A 23,590-nucleotide genomic window follows, 5' to 3' on the forward strand; every position below is an offset into this window, starting at 1 on the left:
GGTGTTGCTTTATCTGTTTTTGAAACCAGGTTTGCTGTTCATTTGAGCAATTTGAGATGGAACGGAGTTCCATGCAATAATAGCACTATATAACTGTACGCCTTCTTGAATTTGTTCTGGATTTGTGGACTGTGGTGGCATGTCTAGTGGAGTCAGTGTGTGTCAGCTCCGTGCATGTTGACTATGCAAACAATTTGGGATTTTCAACACATTGTTTCTTATAAAAAGATGTGATGCAGTCAGTCTCTCCTCAAGTCTTAGCCAAGAGAGACTGGCATGAATACAATTTACAATCAGCCCTGTGATTACAATGAAGAGCAAGATGTGCCGCTCTGTTCTGGGCCAGCTGCAACTTAACCAGGTATTTCCTTGCAGCACTCAACCACACGACTGGACAATAATCAAGATAAGTCCTGCAGGCTCTAGTTTTGTCTTGCTTTTTGGAATGTGGTGTTAAAGCAGAGCATATATTTATTACGGACAGACCTCTTCCCATCTTTACAACCATTGACAAGTACATTAGAGTGTCTAGTTTGAGAAACAGACGCCTCACAAGTCCTCAACTGTCATTAAATATTACCCGCAAAAGAAGCGACTCCATGATGCTGGCCTTCTAGGCAGAGTTCCTCTGTTCAGTGTCTGTGCTGTTTTGCCCATCTTAATCTTTTATTAACCAGTCAGATATAGCTTTTTCTTTGCAACTCTGCCTAGAAGGCCAGCATCCCAGAGTCGCCTGTTGACGTTGAGACTGGTGTTTTGCGGGTACTATTTAATGAAGCTGCCAGTTGAGGACTTGTGAGGCGTCCGTTTCTCAAACTAGACACTAATGTACTTGTCCTCTTGCTCTTTCTATTCTGGTTAGAGCCAGTTTGCGCTGTTCTGTGAAGGGAGTAGTACACAGCGTTGTACGAGATCTTCAGTTTCTTGGAAATTTCTCACATGGAATTAGCCTCCATTTCTCAGAACAAGAATAGACTGACGAGTTTCAGAAGAAGGTTGTTTGTTTCTGGCCATTTTGAGCATGTTATCGAACCCACAAATGCCGATGCTCCAGATACTCAACTAGTCTAAAGAAGTTTAATTGCTTCTTTAAATCAGTACAACAATTTTCAGCTGTGCTAATATAATTCCTAAAGGGTTTTCTAATGATCACTTAGCCTTTTAAAAGGATAAACTTGGATTAGCTAACACAATGTGCCAATTGGAACACAGGAGTGATGGTTTCTGATAATGGGCCTCTGTACGCCTATGGAGATATTCTATTAAAAATCAGCCGTTTCAAATTACAATAGTCATTTACAACATTAACAATGTCTACACTGTATTTCTGATCAATTTGATGTCATTTTAATGGACAAGATTTTTTGCTTTTCTTTCAAAAACAAAGGACATTTCCAAGTGACCCCAAACTTTGCACCTCGTCAATATCACTCGGCCATCGCTCATCCATGTACATTCTTGTTCCATCCCTTTACTTAGATGTGTGTGTATTAGGTAGTTCTGGAATTGTTAGATTACTTGTTAGATATTACGGCACTGTCAGAACTAGAAGCACAAGCATTTCGCTACACTCACATTAACATCTGCTAACCATGTGTATGTGACCAATAACATTTTATTTGATTTCAATTTGTCAATGCCAGGTTTGTCATTATCGATCGTAAACAATACTTTTTCCACCTCTCCCACACTACTGTAACTTTACAAATTCAAACTTGCAATGCTTTTCTTTCATTATTAGTTTTTTTATGCATGAATACGATGGCTCACTGTTGACATTCCCTGCCTAAGTTTGCCAATGAAGTAATAATTAAAATAATTGTGATGAAGAAGCCATCTGATTTGATAAAAGATGGAGTTGAATTTGTCTTTCTGCCCATAATTTCATTTACTCAAGTTTTTTCCTATCATTCTTTATATCATTAATTTTAGCTTCATAATATTTTCTGTTAAATCACATAATTTCTCAATTTGCAGTAAGTCAGCCAGTCAGATGTACAGCCAGACTTATTAGCCACTCGTTTTGACCCATCTCTTTCAGCCATACAGTTTTTCAAAATCTCATCAATTCATGGAGCCTTAACAGTTCTAAAAGTCCGTTTCTTAACATATCCATGTTTATCAATAATTGGAAGAAGCAATTAAATAAATTAATCAAGTGCAGCATCTGGATGCTCCTCATTAACTTCTCTAGGGTAGGGAATTTTGGATAAAAAGCGTGCCCAAATTAAACTGCCTGCTACTCAGCCATATAAGCTAGAATATGCATATAGATTTGGATAGAAAACACTCTGAAGTTTCTAAAACTGTTTGAATGATGTCTGTGAGTATAACAGAACTCATATGGCAGGCAAAAACCCGAGAAAAAAATCAAACCAGGAAGTGGGAAATCTGAGGTTTGTAGTTTTTCAACTCTTGCCCTATCAAATATACAGTGTCTATCGGGTCATGTTGCACTTCCTAAGGCTTCCACTAGATATCAACAGTCTTTAGAACCTTGTTTGATGCTTCTACTGTGATATGGGGGCGAATGAGAGGTCTGCCAGCAGCCACGAGCTCAGTCTCGCGCGTTCACGTGATTGCATTTCTGAAAACAAAGGAATTCTCCGGTTGGAACATCATTGAAGATTTACGTTAAAAACATCCTAAAGATTAATTCTATACATCGCTTGACATGTTTCTACGGACTGTAACGGAACTTTTGGACTTTGTCTGCTCGTGCGTCATGAAGTTGGATTACTGGACGTGCTAACAACAAGGAGGAATTTGGACATAAATGGACATTATCGAACAAAACAAACATTTATTGTGGAACTGGTTTTCCTGGGAGTGCATTCTGATGAAGATCAAAGGTAAGTGAATATTTATAATGCTATTTCTGACTAATGTTGACTCCAACATGGCGGATATCTGTATAGCTTTATTTGTCATCTGAGTGCCATACTCAGATGATTGCATGGTGTGCTTTTTCCATTAAGCTTTTTTGAAATCTGACACTGCAGTTGCATTAAGGAGAAGTGGATCTAAAATTCCATATGTATAACACTTGTATCTTTTAGTAATGTTTATTGTGAGTATTTCTGTAAATTGATGTGGCTCTCTGCAAAATCACCGGATGTTTTGGAACTACTGAACATAATACGCCAATGTAAACTCAGATTGTTGGATATAAATATGAACTTTACCGAACAAAACATACAGGTATTGTGTAACATGAAGTCCTATAAGTGTCATCTGATGAAGATCATCAAAGGTTAGTGATTCATTTTATCTATATTTCTGATTTGTGACTCCTCTCTTTGGCTGGAAAAATGGCTGTGTTTTTCTGTGACTTGGCTCTGACCTAATATAATCGTTTGTTTTGCTTTCGTCGTAAAGCCTTTTTGAAATCGGACACTGTGGCTGGATTTACAACAAGTGTATCTTTAAAATGGTGTAAAATACATGTATGTTTGAGACATTTCTATTATGGGATTTCTGTTGTTTTGAATTTGGCGCCCTGCAGTTTCACTGGCTGTTGACAGGTGGGACGCTACCATCCCACGTACCCTAGAGAGGTTAATCACATCATACCAACAAATATTTTTTACATCATCCACATAAGAGGCCCAGCAACATCTTTTGTATATACTATTTTAGGCCAATCTTTTGAAACTTTGGCTTTCCTGGATATAGCCATAATATTGTGATCACTGCATCCAATCAGTACCGATACAGCTTTAGAACAAAGTTCTACAGTATTAGTAAAAATGTGATCGATACATGTGCATGACCTTGTAGTTTTTATTAACACCCTGGTAGGTTGATTAATAACATGAACCAGATTACAGGCATTGGTTACAGTGAGAAGCTTCCTCTTGAGTGGACAGCTTGATGAAAACAAGTCTATTCAGGTCCCCAAGAAAATAGACCTCTGTTTACATCACATACACTATCAAGAATTTCACACATATTATTTAGTTACTGACTTTTAGCACTTGGTGCCCTATAACAACACCCCAAAATAAAAGGGTTTAGATGTACCACAACACTTCTCTAAGCCTTACAGGGATATGGCTCTGAATATATACATTAACACCTCCCCCATAAGCATTTCTGTCTCTTCTGTAGATGTTATATCCATGTATTGCTACTGCTGTATAATCAAATGAATTATCTAAGTGAGAGTCTCAGAAATGGCTAATATACAGTTGCAAGAAAAAGTATGTGAACCCTTTGGAATTATCTGTATTTCTACATAAATTTGCAAATTCATCTAATCTTCCTCTAAGTCACAACAATAGACAAACATTGTGCTTAAACAAATAACACATACATTATTGTATTTCTCTTGTCTATATTGAGTACACAATTTAAACATTCACAGTGTAGGTTGGAAAAAGTATATGAACCCCTTGGCTAATGACCTCTCCAAAAGCTAATTGGAGTCAGGACTCAGCTAACCTGGAGTCCAACCAATGAGACAAGATTGGAGACGTTGGTTAGAGCTGCCCTGCAATAAAAAACACTCACAAATCGGAGTTTGGTATTCACATGAAGCATTGCCTGATGTGAAACATTCCTCGAACAAAATATATCTCAGAAGACCTAAGATTAAGAATAGTTGACTTGCATAAAGCTGGAAAGGGTTACAAAAGTATCTCTAAAAGCCTTGACGTTCATCAGTCCACGGTAAGACAAATTGTCTATAAATTGATAAAGTTCAGTACTGTTGCTACTCTCCCTAGGAGTGGCCATCCTGCAAAGATAACTGCAAGAGCACAGTGCAGAATGCTCATTGAGGTTAAGAAGAATCCTAGTGTCGGCTAAAGACTTACAGAAATCTCTGGAACATGCTAACATCTCTGATGAGTCTACGATACGTAGAACACTAAACAAGAATGGTGTTCATGGGAGGACACCACGGAAGAGGAGGGAGCATCATGGTTTGGGGCTGCTTTGCTGCCTCAGAGCCTGGGCAACTTGCTATCATTGATGGAAAAATGAATGTTTATCAAGACATTTTGCAGGAGAATGTTAGGCTGTCTGTCTGCTAATTGAAGCTCAACAGAAGTTGGGTGATGCAACAGAACAACGACCCAAAACACAGAAGTAAACAAACAGAATGGCTTCAACAGAAGAAAACATGCCTTCTGGAGTGGCCCACTCAGAGTCCTGACCTCAACCTGATTGAGATGCTGTGGCATGACCTCGAGAGGGGTTTACAACTGGGCATCCCAAGAATATTGCTGAACTGAAACAGTTTAGTAAAGAGTAATGGTCCAAAAGTCCTCCTGACCATTGTGCAGGTCTGATCCGCAACTACAGAAAACATTTGGTTGAGGTTATTGCTGCCAAAGGAGGGTCAGCCAGTTATTAAAGGGGGTTCACATACTTTTCCCATCAAGGACTGAAGGTTTACACGGTCTGGTCAATTTAGATATGAAAATATATAATTGTTTGTGTGTTATTAGTTTAAGCAGACTGTTTGTCTTAGATGAAGATCAAGTCAAATTTAATTACCAATTTATGCAGAAATCCAGGTAATTCCACATACTTTTTCTTGCCAATGTATGAATGTTATCTGATGTTAGCAAGTTATTGATTCATGAACCTTATTTCTAAGGTTACATATATTAATGGGATATTTTCAGCCCTTTCCTGGGTAGCTTATCAGAGATAGACATAATATGGAAAAGAGCAAACAAAGAGATACTAATTGATTAATATATATTTTTGTGTGCGTTGCTGGGTTGAAGCTACGAACCCATAGGCTTGGCTTTCTCATCCCTTCCAGGCTTCTGGAAACGAGGGTGGACAACGAGCCTGCCATAGTGGATGTAAGCAATGTCCCCACGCGCTCTTGCAGCTTTCATGGCTGGGATCAGTTCTTTCCTCTTCTGGCCCACAGCTTCAGGATAGTCCTCGATGAGGAAGATATACATTTCTCTCAAGTGCTTGGCTCTTTCCAGAACAGCTACCTTGTCCTTGAACCTCAGGAACTCAACCACTATCGGCCTGTGGGTGCATTCTACCTCAATCTTTTGGTGGTCAATCTTCAATTTCTCAGAATTTCCCTCACTTTGTCCTGTTTTTCAGGTCCTAGACCTCTCTAGTCAGGTCATCTATTATTTGAAATCGTCAAAACACTGTCGATTCTGCTTGTAGAACAATTTTTATTAGTTTAAAAGATCCTTCAGCTGTGATAGAGAGACCCCACTGTCCTCAACAATACTCCCACTGGCTTTGGTCTTTGTCATGGTAGCCGGCAACGTAGGTTACGCGGTTACACCTCGCAGTTACAGACAGGGCAGGTCACAGGGATGATTGAACACAACAAACAGCAGGGATTTAGACAGCCACAAACCCGGTACAATCCACGGTCCCAGCCACAATGGCTAACCGTGTCACAGGCTGCTTTCAAGCCCTCAAGAAACCCCGCTAGCTTGATAGGCAGCTAGCTGACATTTCAGCCTGTTTTGGTAGGATGGAGTTTTTGCCTGCCTGGTGACATCACTAGGCAGTAAATTTGTTCCAAACTTTCAGCCAATGACAACTAGTTTTCAGTTTTCCCTTCCCTACTCAGATCAATCCCAGACAGTCGTAGCAAAATTCTTGCTCAATAAATATTTTTGTTTCTTTTTGACCACTAACACTTTACACTCGTGGGAATTGGCCTATATAGAAAGGGCTACATTGAAATGTTTCTTACAGAAAAAATATGAAAAGCATATGCTTAACCATGGTAGCAGGGAACAGTTTGGAGATCATGGGAAAATCATTAGACCAAAATGTGAGGACTACAGTTCACCTGACAAGACTGAATCCAAAACATTACGCTGTTGATTTTATGTGCATTTTAGATTTACTATACTTTGCTGTATTTGTTGATAACGAAATCTGAAAATGTGGAGTAGGTGCAACATAAGACAAAAAAAATGACAAGGGTTTGAGTGAGAGGACTAACTGGTGTCTCCCAAGTGGACACACACACCTCTCCAAAATGTACACAGTCCCGAAGCAATTTCAATGCACTTTTATGACTCAAAGAATAGTCTTCAACTATAAAAAGGTACTTTTTTGAGTTCTCCTATCTGTGCCGTTCAGAAACTTAGAGCAAGCACACTTGTACACAATTACTGTTGTTGTTAACGCAATCCAAAAACAGACCAATATAAAATCACAATCTGGGTCAGTTGGGCAGGATGTGAAAGCTTGTTCTATTGCCAACACGACTAGCTACATTATAAAATATGATCGTACAGTGTTAGGCTTTCACAAAGGCAATTCAGAGAAACAGATGGTAACTTTGGTGCACTTAGAAAGCAGTTATCAGTGCCTTCAGTTGCATGTGCCAAGGCAAATTTTCTTCACAATTAAAAAAATAAATAATAATAGGCTGGCTCATTCTGTTCAGAACAACCCAGGCTATGACGACATGTAATCTTGTTTGCTGTACATCAAACATGGTGATCATAAATGGTGACACTGATGATTTGGATACGTGAAACGTAGCTTGTATGGCATCAAATCTGTATTTATTATAATCCTTAATGTCTCATCTTTCAAAATAAAATGTTAATCTTAAATTTATAGCATTTCCCTCTGACAATTTTTTGGGTCAAAAGTTGCCCAATTACCGGGAGGGATGGGGTCAACTTCTTGTTGCATGTGGTGCTCAAATTCAGTACGTTTGTCAGTCAAAACTCATGCAGCGCTTTGAAGTGCAGGGCCAGACCTCTGACGTCATGTATAGTATGTTACTGTACAGCCAATTACAATCCAATGTTCACGGCTATTAGTGCCCAAATCTGCCATTTCCAACCCGTACGAGTGTAAAGGGCTACTTGAAAACAGAGTAAGATACTTAATTGTTACCTAGAAATGATATCAAGATAAAAACAGCTGCACTAGACCTTAAACTAAATGCATTATACCAGTATATACCATTATGCCATGTTAATATGATATCAATGGGGGCCCCCTTGAGGTCATTGCCCCTGGTCACATGCCCTGATTGATTGCCCAGACGGTATTCAGAACATCATTACTACAAGTTTAGATAGCTGGCAAAAAATCATTAGCCAACATGGCTTATTGAGTGACTTACATAACGAGAAAAACTACTGATGAAAATGTCACCTTGCGTAAGTTGAGAGCCCGACTGAGTTCCTAAAAAAATAGATTTAATTGTTTTGGGGTCGGGGGCCCGGTTTTTGGAAATTGATCCAAGGGCCTATAAAAGGCTGCCAGTTGCCCATCCCTGAACTAGGATCTAGGGATTCTCTCTCTAGTTTTGGATTTTGCTATGAGCCCTCAAACTAAAGTCTTCCATGCATTCTAGGAGATGCACATCCTTGGTATAGTCATGCTATTCTAAAAGTTTATGACATGGCCTCCATTTTAATGTCAGTTGAAATCAAAGCCAGACAAACCTTCCAGCCAAAACTATGCAATACACTATACAGGTGCATATACAAGCCTGACAGTATTTATATTCCTCTGATAGTAACTGTGTACTCCCTTTTGTAACCCTGATAGTCTCGTCCATAAGCCGGCTCTCTGGAGACAAGGCTACCCTAGTGTTAGTAGCAGTGCTCGGACATAGTAATCTCCCGTACTACCCCTGTTGAAAAGCTTTCCGCACCTCTTGGCGATTGATCTCCTTGGACGACAGCATCTGGTGTCCAAGCCGCACGTCAAAGGTCTCGCTCCACAGCTTGCTGTCACGCCGCTTGGTGTTGGCAGGCGGGGCCGGCCGCGTCCATGGTCTGGGAGGCATGACCGACTCTGTTCGACTCTCACTGCGGAAGCTGATGGAACGCTGCGGAATAGAGAGAGAGAGCGAGAGACACAGGAAGGTGAGTGGTCCTGTGTGAGTGATTGAGAGAAGAGTATGAAAAGACAAAGATTAGAAAAATTGTCCTTCATAGGACATCAACTAGGAAGGATATAAAAAAGACCATACCAACACATTTGTTCTCATATGCCACATACCTTATTTCTGATATCTGTAGGTTACTGTACAATTGTCTAGATTATCCTGTCTGTAATGCTATTCAAGCACTGTGCGACGATAGTGAGGCCAGAATAATTCAGAACACAACACATCATACACAGGTCAGATGAGGGCTGGCGTACTTAGTGGATGATGGTCTGGAAAGTGATTGATTTGGACTTAGAACATAACAGATAAACTGGCTAGGGCTGGTCCTTCTAGGTCGGCCAATCCCGCTATTCATGTTTTATGTTTTTGTAGACATGTGTGGTGTAATTTCAATTGCCTTGACACAAATGGCTGTCTGTTTAGTCATTATGAGGTAAGACATTAAGGGGGTCATACATACTGTGCCTTCAGAAAGTATTCATAGCCCTGGACTTATTCCACATTGTTATGTTACAGCCTAAGTTAATTTCTTTCTCTCTCGCCCATCTACACACCCCACAAATACCCCGTAATTACAAACTGAACAAAGGGTTTTTAGAACGTTTTGCAAATGTACAAATTAAATACCTCATTTACAGTAGTCACATCAATACATGTTACAATCACATTTGGCAGTGATTACAGCTGAGAGTATTTCTGGTCTCAAGTCGCTCGCTTTGCACACCTGGATTGTACAATATTTGCACATTCTTAAAAAAAAAATATTCAAGCTCTGTCAAATTGATCATTGCTAGACAGCCATTTAAGTATTGCCATAGATTTCCAAGCCAAAACTGTAACTAGGCCACTCAGGAACATTCAAAGTCGTCTTGGTAAGCAACTCCAGTGTATATTTAGCCTTGTGATTTAGCTTATTGTGTTGCTCAAAGGTGAATTTGTCTCCCAGTATCTGTTGGAAAGCAGACAACCAGGTTTTCCTCTAGGATTTTGCCTGTGCTTAGCTCTATTCCATTTATTTTTATCCTAAAAAACTCCCTAGTGCCATAACATGATGCACCCATCACTATGCTTGAAAATATGAAGAGTGGTATTCAGTTGTGTTTACCCCAAACACAACGCTTTGTATTCAGGACATAAAGTTAATTTCTTTACCACATTATGTGCAGTTTAACTTTAGTTCCTTATTGCAAACAGGACGCATATTTTTGAATATTTCTATTCAGTACAGGCGTCCTTCTTTTCACGCTGTCATTTAGGATAGTATTGTGGTGTCCATCCTCAGTTCTCCCATCACAGCCATTAAACTCCAACTGTTTTGAAGTCACCATTCGTCTCATGGTGAAATCCCTGAGCAGTTTCCTTCCTCTCTGGCAGCTGAGTTTGGAAGGACGCCTGTATCGTAGTGACTGGATGTATTGATACACCATCCAAAGTGTAATTAATAACTCCACCATGTTTGAAGGGATAGTCAATGTCTTTTTATTTTAACCCATCTACCAAGAGGGGCCCTTTGCGAGGCATTGGAATACCTCCCTGGTCTTTGTGGTTGAAACTGTGTTGGAAATTCACTGCTCGACTGAGGTAGCTTACAGATAGAACTATGTGATGGGTACAGAGATGAGGTAGTCATTCAACAAAATAATGTTAAACACTATTCTGGCATACAGAGTGAGTCCATGCAACTTACAGTACGTTCGGAAATTATTCAGACCCCTTTCCTTTGTTACGTTACAGCCTTATTCTAAAATGCATTAAAATTAATTGTTTTCCTCATCAATCGACACAATAGATTGACACACAATGACAAAGCGAAAACAGGTTTAGACATTTTTGCAAATTTGTTAAAAATGAAACAGAAATAACTTATTTACATAAGTATTCAGACCCTTTGTTATGAGACTTGAAATTGCGCTCGCTCAGGTGCATCCTGTCTCCATTGATCATCCTTGAGATGTTTCTACAACTTGATTGGAGTCCACCTGCAGTAAATTCAATTGATTGGGCATGATTTGGAACCAACCTGTCTATACAAAAAGGTCCCACAGTCGACAGTGCATGTCAGAGCAAAAACCAAGCCATAAAGTCCAAGGAGTTTTTTGTAGAGCTCCGAGACAGGAGGTGTCAAGGCACAGATCTGGGGAAGGGTACCAAAAACATGTCTGCAGCATTGAAGGTCCCCAAGAAGAGTAGCCTTCAACATTCTTAAATGGAAGAAGTTTGGAACCACCAAGACTCTTACTAGAGCTGGCCGCACGGCCAAACTGAGCAATCGGTCGAGAAGGGCCTTGGTCAGGGAGGTGACCAAGAACCCGATGGTCACTCTGACAGAGCTCCACTGTGGAGATGGGAGAACCTTCCAGAAGGACTCCACCAATTAGGCCTTTATGGTAGTAGTGGGCAGATGAAAGCCACTCCTCAGTAAAAGGCACATGACAGCCCGCTTGGAGTTCGCCAAAAGGCACCTAAAAGGACTCGGACCATGAGAAACAAGACTCTCTGGTCTGATGAAACCAAGATTGAATCCTTTGGCCTGAATGCCAAGCGTCACGTGTAGAGGAAACCGGGCACCATCCCTACGGTGAAGCATGGTGGTGGCAGCTGTAATCGCTGCCAAAGGTCCTTCAACAAAGTACTGAGTAAAGGATATAAATACTTATGTAAATGTGATAGGTTTTTATACATTTTTGCAAATGTATAAAATATAAAAAACTGTTGTTGCTTTGTCATTATGGGGTATTGTGTGTAGCTTGATTGGGAATAAAAACAATCTAATCCATTTTAAAATGTGGAAAAAGTCAAGGGGTCTGAATACTTTCCAAATGCACTGACTCTTTAAGCAAATGTTTAATCTTGAACTTATTTAGGCTCTCCTAACAAAGGGTTGAATATTTAGACTCAAGACGTTTCAGGTTCATTTTGTATTAATTTGTAAACATTTTGAAGAGGAAAAAAAACAATTCCACTTTGACATTATAGGGTTAGGCCAGGGACCAAAAATCTAAATTTAAATCCATTTTTATTTCAGGCTGTTAACAAAAGAAAATCTGGAAAAAGTCAAGGGGTATGAATACTTTCTGAAGGATCTGTACTCATGACAAGTCTAACAATGCATTATTACTTCATCATAATGCCTCATTCCTTCAGGCTAAAAAAAAGTTAGTGTTACCAATGATATTCAACACTTTATCTGTAGTGTTTTGTCCTGTGCTTGTATTTGTCAGAATAGGTATTTCAGTAGACTATAAATGGTGGTGTAGTGTTGTACCTGCAGTGTTTGTCCGATCCGCTTCAGAGGTGCAGCCTTGACTGGAGGTATGAGGTTGGCCAGCGATGTAACCCGAGAAAGAGGCTTCACCCGCTTGTTACAGGGCTCCTGGAGAGACCAAAGACACTTTGTGATTAATGTTTGTATCTGACTGTGTGTTAAAATGGCAGAGGGGAGACAGCAGATTTTTAAAAAACAATAAAAAAAAAAACAGAAAAGATGAAGAAAGAAAAGGTGGTAGTGGTGCAGATGAAACATTTTGTGGAGTCACAGTAGTTAATACCTTCTGCGTCCCAATCTCCATTGGATCCCATCAACACCAAAGCTTCAAGACTGGAGCCAGTTTAGGTGAACCAGCAGTACTGACCAGATCTGAGACCAGGAGGATAATATTCATCCTCATCGCACCTAGTCCTCTCTCTATCCCTCCCCCGCCCCCGTCACGACCACGGAGTCTCAGCCTTCCTGACCAGCTGTTGCACCGTCAACCAGGGGTTACCCCTGTCCCATCTACATACATCCAAAAACATGTACGGTCTTCTCCTCTCCTCAGTGCCCCTCAAGGTTACAGTATACAGAGTCTGTCAAACATACAAGGTTTCCTGTAATCAAAACACAGACACAGGTAGCCGGTAGGTGATCGAGAAATCAAGGATGTCTTGTCCGCAACTCCAGCATCTTAAACAGTGAGATGTGCATGTTTCCTTTTTTCTATGACTCCCCATCCAGTCTTCATTCCCTCCCTCGTTGTCACCTCTGCAGGTTTCTCCGGCTGTGTCCTGTTCTTACCACGACAGACGATTTAACCTTACAGCAGTGAAAAGAGGTTTAGAATGCCCTTTGTTTCCTTCCGCAGCACTCCATCAGGATAACATTAGAAGATGAGATCCGACCTCCAGTTGCTGCAGTCAGTCAGAATCATCAGGGGGGAAAAAAACAGACTGACGGGAAAATATCTGCAACCTGCAAAACACCCTCGGCAGCAGCATCATCGCTCTATTCTCCCATCCTCCATTTCCCCCTTCTCCTGCTCTCTCCTTGTGACGTTGATCAGTATTCTGGGAACGCAGTCTTTTCAGACTGGGTACCCCCTCGTCACAATTCACACATGCCTGCTTCACACGTTTACACACACACACACACACACACACACACACACACACACACACACACACACACACGATAGGCCTGGCTATGCAGCAACAAAAGCAGGGCCATTGTGACTCATAAAATATACAGGTAACTGCCAAAATAATGGAAACACTTGAGTAAATGAGGGATACAAGGTACACTGAAAACAGGTGCTTCCCCACAGGTGTGGTTCCTGAGTTAATTAAGCAATTAATATCCCACCATGCTTAAGGACATGTATAAAAAATGCTGGGCAGACCATTATTTTGGCTACCATGGCTATGGCCCCATAGGACGACAATGCCCCCATCCACAGGGCACGAGTGGTCACTGAATGGTTTGATGAACATGAAAAACGCTATTCCATGGCTGTGTCAGTCACCAGATCGCAACGCAATTGAGATTCTGGAGCGGTGCCTGAGACAGCATTTCCCACCACCATCAACAAAACGCCAAAGGATGGTGGACGTATGGAGTCGCATCCCTCCAATAGAGTTCCAAACACTTGTAGAATCCATGCAGGGGTGCTTTGAAGCTGTTCGGGCTTGTGGTGGCCCAAACCCCGATTTAAGACACTTTGTTGGTATTTCATATATATATATATATATCTCCCTTATATTCTCTCGACTGGAGAGAAGTGAGTGGCAGTACAAATCAGACTTTACAAAATGGTGTAATCAAACACTACTGGCTTACTTAGGCTGAATCCCAAATGGCACCCAAGTCCCTTATTTGCACTATGTTGGGAATATGACTTGTCAGCAGAGATTCATTACTGTGAACTCAATATGTTGTTTAAATTCTTCTTATGCAATCCAACCCCCATAATCTGCAGACTATCTGACATTAGCGATAGGACCTCGGCCTCAGCAATCTGTTCATGTGCCAATCAATATCATCAGCAGCAGCATCCCATCTCAGTGAAATGCCAGTAATTTAGTTGTTGATCTTTACAGGGGAGAGAGATGAGGGAAAGGGGGATACCTAGTCTGTTGTACAACTGAATGCAGTAAATGAAATGAGTCTTCCGCATTTAACCAAACCCCTCTGAATCAGAGGTGCGGAAGGCTGCCTTAAAAAAATATATATAGACTGATAGTACAGTCGTGGCCAAAAGTTGAGAATGACACAAATATTAATTTCCACAAAGTTTGCTGCTTCAGTGTCTTTAGATATTTTTGTCAGATGTTACTATGGAATACTGAAGTATAATTACAAGCATTTCATAAGTGTCAAAGGCTTTTATTGACAATTTACATGAAGAAGATGCAACGAGTCAATATTTGCAGTGTTGACCCTTCTTTTTCAAGACCTCTGCAATCCACCATGGCACACTGTCAATTAACTTATGGTCCACATCCTGACTGATGGCAGCCCATTCTTGCATAATCAATGCTTGGAGTTTGTCAGAATTTGAGGGGTTTTGTTTGTCCACCCGCCTCTTGAGGATTGACCACAAGTTCTCAATGGGATTAAGGTCTGGGGAGTTTCCTGGCCATGGACCCAAAATATTGATGTTTTGTTCCCCAAGCTACTTAGTTATCACTTTTGCCTTATGGCAAGGTGCTCCATCATGCTGGAAAAGGCATTGTTCATCACTAAACTGTTCCTGAATGGTTAGGAGAAGTTGCTCTCGGAGGATGTGTTGGTACCATTCTTGATTCATGGCTGTGTTCTTGGGCAAAATTGTGAGTGAGCCCACTCCCTTGGCTGAGAAGCAACCCCACACATGAATGGTCTCAGGATGCTATACTGTTGGCATGACACAGGACTGATGGTAGCCTCGTCTTCTCCGGACAAGCCTGGTCTTCTCCGGGCAAGCTTTTTTCCGGATGCCCCAAACAATCGGAAAGGGGATTCATCAGAGAAAATGACTTTACCCCAATCCTCAGCAGTCCAATCCCTGTACCTTTTGCAGAATATCAGTCTGTCCCTGATGTTTTCCCTGGAGAGAAATGGCTTCATTGCTGCCATTCTTGACACCAGGCCATCCTACAAAAGTCTTCACCTCCCTGTGCATGCAGATGCACACACACCTGCCTGCTGCCATTCCTGAGCAAGCTCTGTACTGGTGGTGCCCCAATCCCGCAGCTGAATCAACTTTAGGAGCCTTCTTCACAACAATTGAACCACACTCCTTGAAGTTCTTGATGATCCGATAAATGGTTGATTTAGGTGCAATCTTACTGGCAGCAATATTCTTGCCTGTGAAACCCTTTTTGTGCAAAGCAATGATGACAGCACGTGTTTCCTTGCAGGTAACCATGATTGACAGAGGAAGAACAATGATTCCAAGCACGACCCTCCTTTTGAAACTTCCAGTCTATGGATGCCAGGAGAACACTACCTGCCCCAATGCATAGTGCAAACTGTCAAGTTTGGTGGAGGAGGAATAATGGTCTAGGGCTGTTTATGGTTCGGGTTAGGTCTCTTAGTTCCAGTCAAGGGAAATCTTAACGCTACAGCATACAATGACATTCTAGAACAATTCTGTGCTTCCAACTTTGTGGCAACAGTTGGGGGAAGGACTTTTCCTGTTTCAGCATGACAATGCCCTCATGCAAAAAGTGAGGTCCATACAGAAATGTCAATATTTCACATTGGGAGTACTGCATAGTTGACCTGCCCCCCTACAAATCACATGACCTCAACCCAATTGCAATGGTTTGGGATGAGTTGGACCGCAGAGAGGAAAAGCAGCCAACAAGTGCTCAGCATAAGTGGGAACTCCTTCAAGACTGTTGGAAAAGCCTTCCAGGTGAAGCTGGTTGAGAGAATGCCAAGAGTGTGCAAAGCTGTTAATGGCAAAGGGTGGCTATTTTAAGGATCTAAAATATATTTTAATTTGTTTAACACTTTGGTTGCTACATTATTCCATGGGTTATTTCATAGTGTTGATGTCTATTACTCTACAATGTAGACAATAGTAAAAATAAACTAAAACATTTGAATTAGTAGGTGTGTCCAAACTGACTGGTACTGTTTATATAAAAAATATTCCATACTTCAAAAGCAATAATAACACTACCAATGCGATTCATGTCATTTACTCCTATATCATGACATTTACTTTGTATTTATTTTTTTCACTTGAAAAATAGTGAAATCATCCAAACCAGTGCAGCGTGACATTAAATGTGCTCTATCGTGGTATTTCACTATATTGTTTACCCAACATTTCATATAAGATTAAATGTATTCCTTAGGACTCCACATTTTTCAACAGTTTGATTTAAATATCCACAACAAACGCGCAACAAAGTAGTAGTGCAGTGTATGTCCTATAAACTGTCTGCCTCCACTTAGTGTGCAAGTACATGATTGCGCGAAAGTACATTTTCACCGTATACAAACTGCAACAATTGAATGCAATCGATAATAGTTATATCGCAAATTAAACTCCCTACCTCCACTTCCTTAGCCGGTTGGGTGTTGCTGCTGACTGTCTGCACCTCCAGTGAACAGTTCATCCTCTTCACGACGAGGTAAAAGGGGTAATCCTTGGCCACCATGCTGCTGTTACCTTCCCCGTCCACGGAGGTTATAAACGCAGCAGGGTAGTCACATGCACGTCCTCCAGCAGTTACGGTGCTCGCCAGGGCTACGACAAGTAAAGTTCAAGTAGTATAAAATCTCTTCCTGCCAACTCATCCCAGGCGAGTTGTGTGCGTCTACTCCGCTGTTGTGGAAACTGCGACTGCCAGGAACGAAATTCCTCCTACTATATGCGCTCAGTGTGTAAATTGCACTCAGGATCAGAGAGCGGGCGAGGGCGTCGCGCATTGGAAAGAAATATCTCCTTACCCACATCCGATCTGAATAGCGCTAAACTTAGCTGCAGAATGTGCCCAGCCATGCGTTAGGCCTATGTGTTTATACCTTTACAGCACTGCAGGTGCATCCGATGTTCTATTTGCGCCATTTGAAACATCCTCTGTCATGATGGACTCTCAAGCACACCTCTCCGCTACCCCGCTCTAATAACTCCAGTGTGTTCTGTGCAGTATGGGAAAGCCAGTTATCCGTTTAATATTAAGAGTAATGTCGGTTAACCCAGAACTAAAGTCTAGTGTAATTGGTCAGACGCTCGACTAAATTCTGGGTCCATACCTGTTGAGAGAAAAGATTGAACAAGGATCAGAAGCGGAATGAAGAGCTTCACCCTCTCTCTCTCTTTGCAAGTAACAGGTATTGTGCAGAAAATCCCCCTTTACGCGAACGCGCACACACTCAATTCTTCATTGCTTGCTAGTTGAGATTTCTGCTCTTTACTCCGTTGTCAGTTTAGCCTACATTTCACTGATCTTAGTAGCAGAAAGCATTTGTTATTTGTGTCCTTCAAGGCAGATGTCAATGATCACGTTATGCTGCGTTTCATTGTATTTTTAATGGCGTTTTGATCGCGGGGGTGGCACTCGTAATGTCTGCAGTTTTCGGTTTGACTATTTGATTCAAGTGTATTAGTCTAGCAATAGACTAATACAATTTTTGCTAAAAAATCGGCATCTCTCCCATGTCTTATTCGACTAGTAGTTGTATTGAAATGTTTATTGCTTTCCTACATTTCACTCCCTCTATGTTTAATATAACACACATACACACACACACACAATTATTCATTTCGGTTGACTATCCTGACAAGAAGTTTGTTCTATAGAAAGTATTTGACTCTGATGTGTGCCACAAAGTATGACTTTAGTGACACAATTAAGGAAATTAGAGGAGGGGGGGCGGCATTTTGGCAGGCAAGAAAATGCCTCACCTCCCCTTCTAATTTCCTTAATTTTGTCACTAGAGTCAAATACTTTCTGTGGCACACATCAGAGTCAAATATTTGTCTCAAAGTCTTGCGACATAAACCTAAATCTGTCGCCTCCACATGGGGTTCCTTGTCTTGCATGTTTTCCTTTTATGATTTGGTACAGTAATTATTATAGAAGTAAAAGCAGGGTAAACAACAGGTATTAATTCAATCCCCTAGTAGCTCGCCATGAACAGCAGCAGCTTCTGGTTCAGTGAGCAGAGGTGGGGTGCCTTGCCTTCCCTTGCATGTTGCATTTTATGATTTGGTAAAGTAATTATTGTATTAAAGGAGGGAAAACAACAACTATAGGTCAATCGCAAGTAGCTCCCCTTGAAGCACATCACATCTGCAGCTCCTGTTTCCGCCAACAAGAAATTGATCCCAGTGTTAAGTCTTTGTTCTGGAGGGCTGAGAAGTTCCTGGCTTTGTGTTTTCCTAACAGACCAGGGAAGTGTGTAGGCTAGGGACAAAGCCAGTGGTGAGGAAAGTGTGGGTGTGTGTGCATGCATGTGTTTGTCTGTGCATGTGTGCCTGCATGTGTGTGTGTGTGTGTGCGTAATAGTGTGCATGTGTGGACGACCCCAGGCCCCAGCCAGTCCTTACCCGTAAAGCTACTGCCTGCCTGTAAACAAACACTGGCTTTCATATTGTCACTCAGTGAAGTGTAATTTAACATGTTTAATTCACTCACAAACGTCATCTGAAAGTTTCCGTATTGATTATTTTAAACCCAAGAACATATTTTAGAACAGTAATCTTAGTAAGACATTTGCCAACATGATTGCCAGTGCTAGCTAGATATAGTTGAAGTCCGAAGTTTACATACACCTTAGCCAAATACATTTAAACTCAGTTTTTCACAATTCCTGACATTTAATCTGAGTAAAAAATCCCTGTCTTTGGTCAGTTAGGATCACCACTTTATTTTAAGAATGTGAAATGTCAGAATAGATGAGAGTGATTTATTTCAGCCTTTATTTCTTTCATCACATTCCCAGTGGGTCAGAAGTTTACATAGAGTATTTGAGTATTTGGTAGCATTGACTTTAAATTGTTTAACTTGGGCGAAATGTTTCGGGTAGCCTTAAACAAGCTTCCCACAATAAGTTGGGTGAATTTTGGCCCATTCCTCCTGACAGTAATGGTGTAAGTGAGTCAAGTTTGTAGGTCTCCTTGCTCGCGTACACTTTTTCAGTTCGGCACACAAATATTCTATAGAATTGAGCTCATGGCTTTGTGATGGACACTCCAATACCTTGACTTTGTTGTCCTTATAAGCTATTTTGCCACAACTTTGGAAGTATGCTTGGGGTCATTGTCCATTTGGAAGCCCCATTTGCGACCAAGCTTTAACTTCCTGACTGAAGTGCTGCATTTGATGCCATCGATCACCACAGTCTGTTGGAGAGATTGGAAACCCAAATTGATCTACACGGACAAGTTCTGACCTGGTTTAGATCTTATCTGTTGGAAAGATATCAGTTTGTGTCTGTGAATGGCTTGTCCTCTGACAAATCAACTGTAAATTTCGGTGTTCACCAAGGTTCCGTTTTAGGACCACTATTGTTTTCACTATATATTTTACTTCTTGGGGATGTCATTCGAAAACATAATGTTAACTTTCACTGCTATGCGGATGACACACAGCTGTACATTTCAATGAAACATGGTGAAGCCCCAAAATTGCCCTCGCTAGAAGCCTGTGTTTCAGACATAAGGAAGTGGATGGCTGCAAACCTTCTACTTTTAAACTCGGACAAAACAGAGGTCCCAAGAAACAAAGAGATCTATTGAATCTGACAATTAATCGTAATGGTTGTACAGTCATCTCAAATAAAACTGTGAAGGACCTCGGCGTTACTCTGGACCCTGATCTCTCTTTTGACGAACATATCAAGACTGTTTCAAGGACAGCTTTTTTCCATCTACGTAACATTGCAAAAATCAGAAACTTTCTGTCCAAAAATGATGCAGAAAAATTAATCCATGCTTTTGTTACTTCTAGGTTAGACTACTGCAATGCTCTACTTTCCGGCTACCCGGATAAAGCACTAAATAAACTTCAGTTAGTGCTAAATATGGCTGCTGGAATCCTGACTAGAACCAGAAAATTGGATCATATTACTCCAGTGCTAGCCTCCCTACACTGGCTTCCTGTCCAGGCAAGGGCTGATTTCAAGGTTTTACTGCTAACCTACAAAGCATTACATGGGCTGCTCCTACCTATATCTCTGTTTTGGTCCTGCCGTACATACCTACACGTACGCTATGGTCACAAGACGCAGGCCTCCTAATTGTCCCTAGAATTTCTAAGCAAACAGCTGGAGGCAGTGCTTTTTTCTATAGAGCTCCATTTTTATGGAATGGTCTGCCTACCCATGTGAGAGACGCAAACTCGGTCTCAACCTTTAAGTCTTTACTGAAGACTCATCTCTTCAGTGGGTCATATGATTGAGTAGTCTGGCCCAGGAGTGTGAAGGTGAACAGAAAGGCTCTAGAGCAACGAACCACCCTTGCTGTCTCTGCCTGGCCGGTTCCCCTCTTTCCACTGGGATTCTCTGCCTCTAACCCTATTACAGGGGCTGAGTCACTGGCTTACTGGTGCTCTTTCATGCCGTCCCTAGGAGGGGTGCGTCACTTGAGTGGGTTGAGTCACTGAAGTGATCTTCCTGTCTCGAAAACAACCCCCCTTGGGTTGTGCCGTGGCGGAGATCTTTGTGGGCTATACTCGGCCTTGTCTCAGGATGGTAAGTTGGTGGTTGAAGATAACTCTCTAGTGTTGTGGGGGCTGTGCTTTGGCAAAGTGGGTGGGGTTATATCCTTCCTGTTTGGCCCTGTCCGGGGCTATCATCGGATGGGGCCACAGTGTCTCCTGACCGCTCCTGTCTCAGCCTCCAGTATTTATGCTACAGTAGTTTATGTGTCGGGGGGGCTAGGGTCAGTTTGTTATATCTGGAGTACTTCTCCTGTCTTATCCGGTGTCCTGTGTGAATTTAAGTATGCTCTCTCTATTTCTCTCTTTCTTTCTCTCTCTCAGAGGACATGAGCCCTAGAACCATGCCTCAGGACTACCTGGCATGATAACTCCTTGCTGTCCCCAGTCCACCTGGCCGTGCTGCTGCTCCAGTTTCAACTGTTCTGCCTGCGGCTATGGAATCCTGACCTGTTCACCGGACGTGCTACCTGTCCCAGACCTATTATTTGACCATGCTGGTCATTTATGAACATTTGAACATCTTGGCCATGTTCTGTTATAATCTCCACCCGGCACAGCCAGAAGAGGACTGGCCACCCCTCATAACCTGGTTCCTCTCTAGGTTTCTTCCTAGGTTTTGGCCTTACTAGGGAGTTTTTCCTAGCCAACGTGCTTCTACACCTGCATTGCTTGCTGTTTGGGGTTTTAGGCTGGGTTTCTGTACAGCACTTTGAGATATCAGCTGATGTACAACGGGGCTATATAAATACATTTGATTTGATTTGATGCCTTGAGATGTTGCTTCAATATATCCACATAATGTTCCGTCCTTATGCAGCCATCTATTTTGTGCAGTGCACTTGTCCCTCCTGCAGCAAAACACCCCCACAACATGATGCTGCCACCCCCGTGCTTCACAGTTGAGATGATATTCTTTGGCTTGCAAGCCTCCCCCTTTTCCCTCCAAACATAACGATGGTCATTATGGCCAACGGTTCTATTTGTGTTTCATCAGACCAGAGGACATTTCTCAAAAAAGTACGATCTTTGTTCCCATGCTCAGTTGCAAACCATAGTCTGACTTTTTTATGGCGGTTTTGGAGCAGTGTCTTCTTCCTTGCTGAGCTGCCTTTCAGGTTATGTCTATATAGGACTCGTTTTATGGTGGATATTGATACTTTTGTACTTGTTTCCTGCAGCATCTTCACAAGGTCCTTTGCTGTTGTTCTGGGATTGATTTGCACTTTTCGCCCCAAAGTAAGTTAATCTCTAGGAGACAGAATGCGTCTCCTTCCTGAGCGGTATGACAGCTGCGTGGTCCCATGGTGTTTATACTTGCGTACTATTGTTTGTACAGATGAACATGGTACCTTCAGGCATTTGGAAAATGCTCCCAAGGATGAACTAGACTTGTCGAGGTCTACAAAAAAAAAATTCTGAGGTCTTGGATGATTTCTTTTGATTTTCCCATGATGTCAAGCAAAGAGGCAGCAAGTTTGAAGGAAGGCCTTGAAATACATCCCCAGGTCCACCTCCAATTGACTCAAATTATGTCAATTAGCTTCTAGAAGCTTCTAAAGCTATGACATAATTTTCTGGAAATTTCCAAGCTTTTTAAAAGGCACAGTCAACTTAGTGTATGTAAACTTCTGACCCACTGGAATTGTGATACAGTGAATTATAAGTGAAATACTTAAACAATTGTTGGAACAATTGTTGGGAAAAATTACTTGTGTCATGCACCGAGTAGATGTCCTAACCGATTTGCCAAAACTATAGTTTGCTAACAATACATTTGTGGAGTGGTTTTAATGACTCCAACCTAACTGTATGTAAACTTCCGACTTCAACTGTAGGTAGCTAAAATGGTTGCCTAGTATCAAACATCTTAAGAAGATTTGTAAGAAGATATTTGAGAAGTTCGTAAGAAAATCATTAAATCTTAAGATATTGTTGAGGTATTGCAATTACAAACTATCTTATTTTTTTCTTACGAATCTTCTTAAGTTTTTGCATAAGAAGTGTTTTGTGAATCTTGGCCCTGCTGTCTTTATCAGCATCATAAAAGTAAAAGAAAAACATGAGTTGGCGCACACGCAGAATAATAGTTTGTGTGGAGGTGCTGACTAATGGCGAATAAACTATAAACTATCATAATAAAGAAAGTCGCACACTCCATGTGTAATCTAACAACAATTTAATGGGTATTTATCAACGTTTTAGCATCACTGTGCCTTCCTCAGGGTACCCAAAATCAGACAAAAGAAAATAGTCAGTCTATCCTGACCTGGCTGGCTGGCTGGAGACTTTATAGGATAACTCACTGACCCCTGGATTATGTCTCGGTCCAACCTGTTTTTGTCCAATCTATAGCTTCCTGTTTGTTCAGCAATCAGCCTATTAAATAGGTCAATAGATAAAACACAGGTACAGTGAGATGACACATATACAAACATGATATACAGTAGGTGATATGATAACTCAAAAAGAGCTCAAGAGGAAAGAATAGGTACAATTACCAAGAATTAGAACTATACTATTCATGTGTCATATTGTGCCAGTGGCTAGTGACCCAGTTGAACTTGTTGTGATGTTGCTCCATCTAATTAAAGATCAACATGGAGACCTGTTCTAATTAGTGTACTTCTACGGTGGACCATCCCTCTGGCAGTCATTGGCATCACTGTGAGCATGGTGTTGAAGCACACTACATGAGTAAAATAGAGTACAATATAATATAACTTTTCCACCCGAGGATTGACATTTTTCTTTGCATCACCATGCAGTAGTAGAACTACATTTAAAAAAAACGTATTATTATTTCACCTT

At 41.3% G+C, this 23,590-nt stretch overlaps 1 protein-coding gene across 1 annotated transcript in view; it reads right to left on the bottom strand.

The window, feature by feature from the left end:
• Positions 1-23,590, bottom strand: part of LOC139413242 (rho guanine nucleotide exchange factor 3-like) — a 90,277-nt gene that overhangs the window by 10,847 nt on the left and 55,840 nt on the right. Inside the window, 2 exon segments of the mRNA XM_071160382.1 lie at positions 8,627-8,803; positions 12,132-12,239. Of these exon segments, the coding sequence (XP_071016483.1) occupies positions 8,627-8,803; positions 12,132-12,239 (285 nt within the window).

Source organism: Oncorhynchus clarkii, chromosome 7 (genome assembly GCF_045791955.1).
Source record: "Oncorhynchus clarkii lewisi isolate Uvic-CL-2024 chromosome 7, UVic_Ocla_1.0, whole genome shotgun sequence".
In the NCBI taxonomy this organism is placed as follows: Eukaryota; Metazoa; Chordata; class Actinopteri; order Salmoniformes; family Salmonidae; genus Oncorhynchus; species Oncorhynchus clarkii.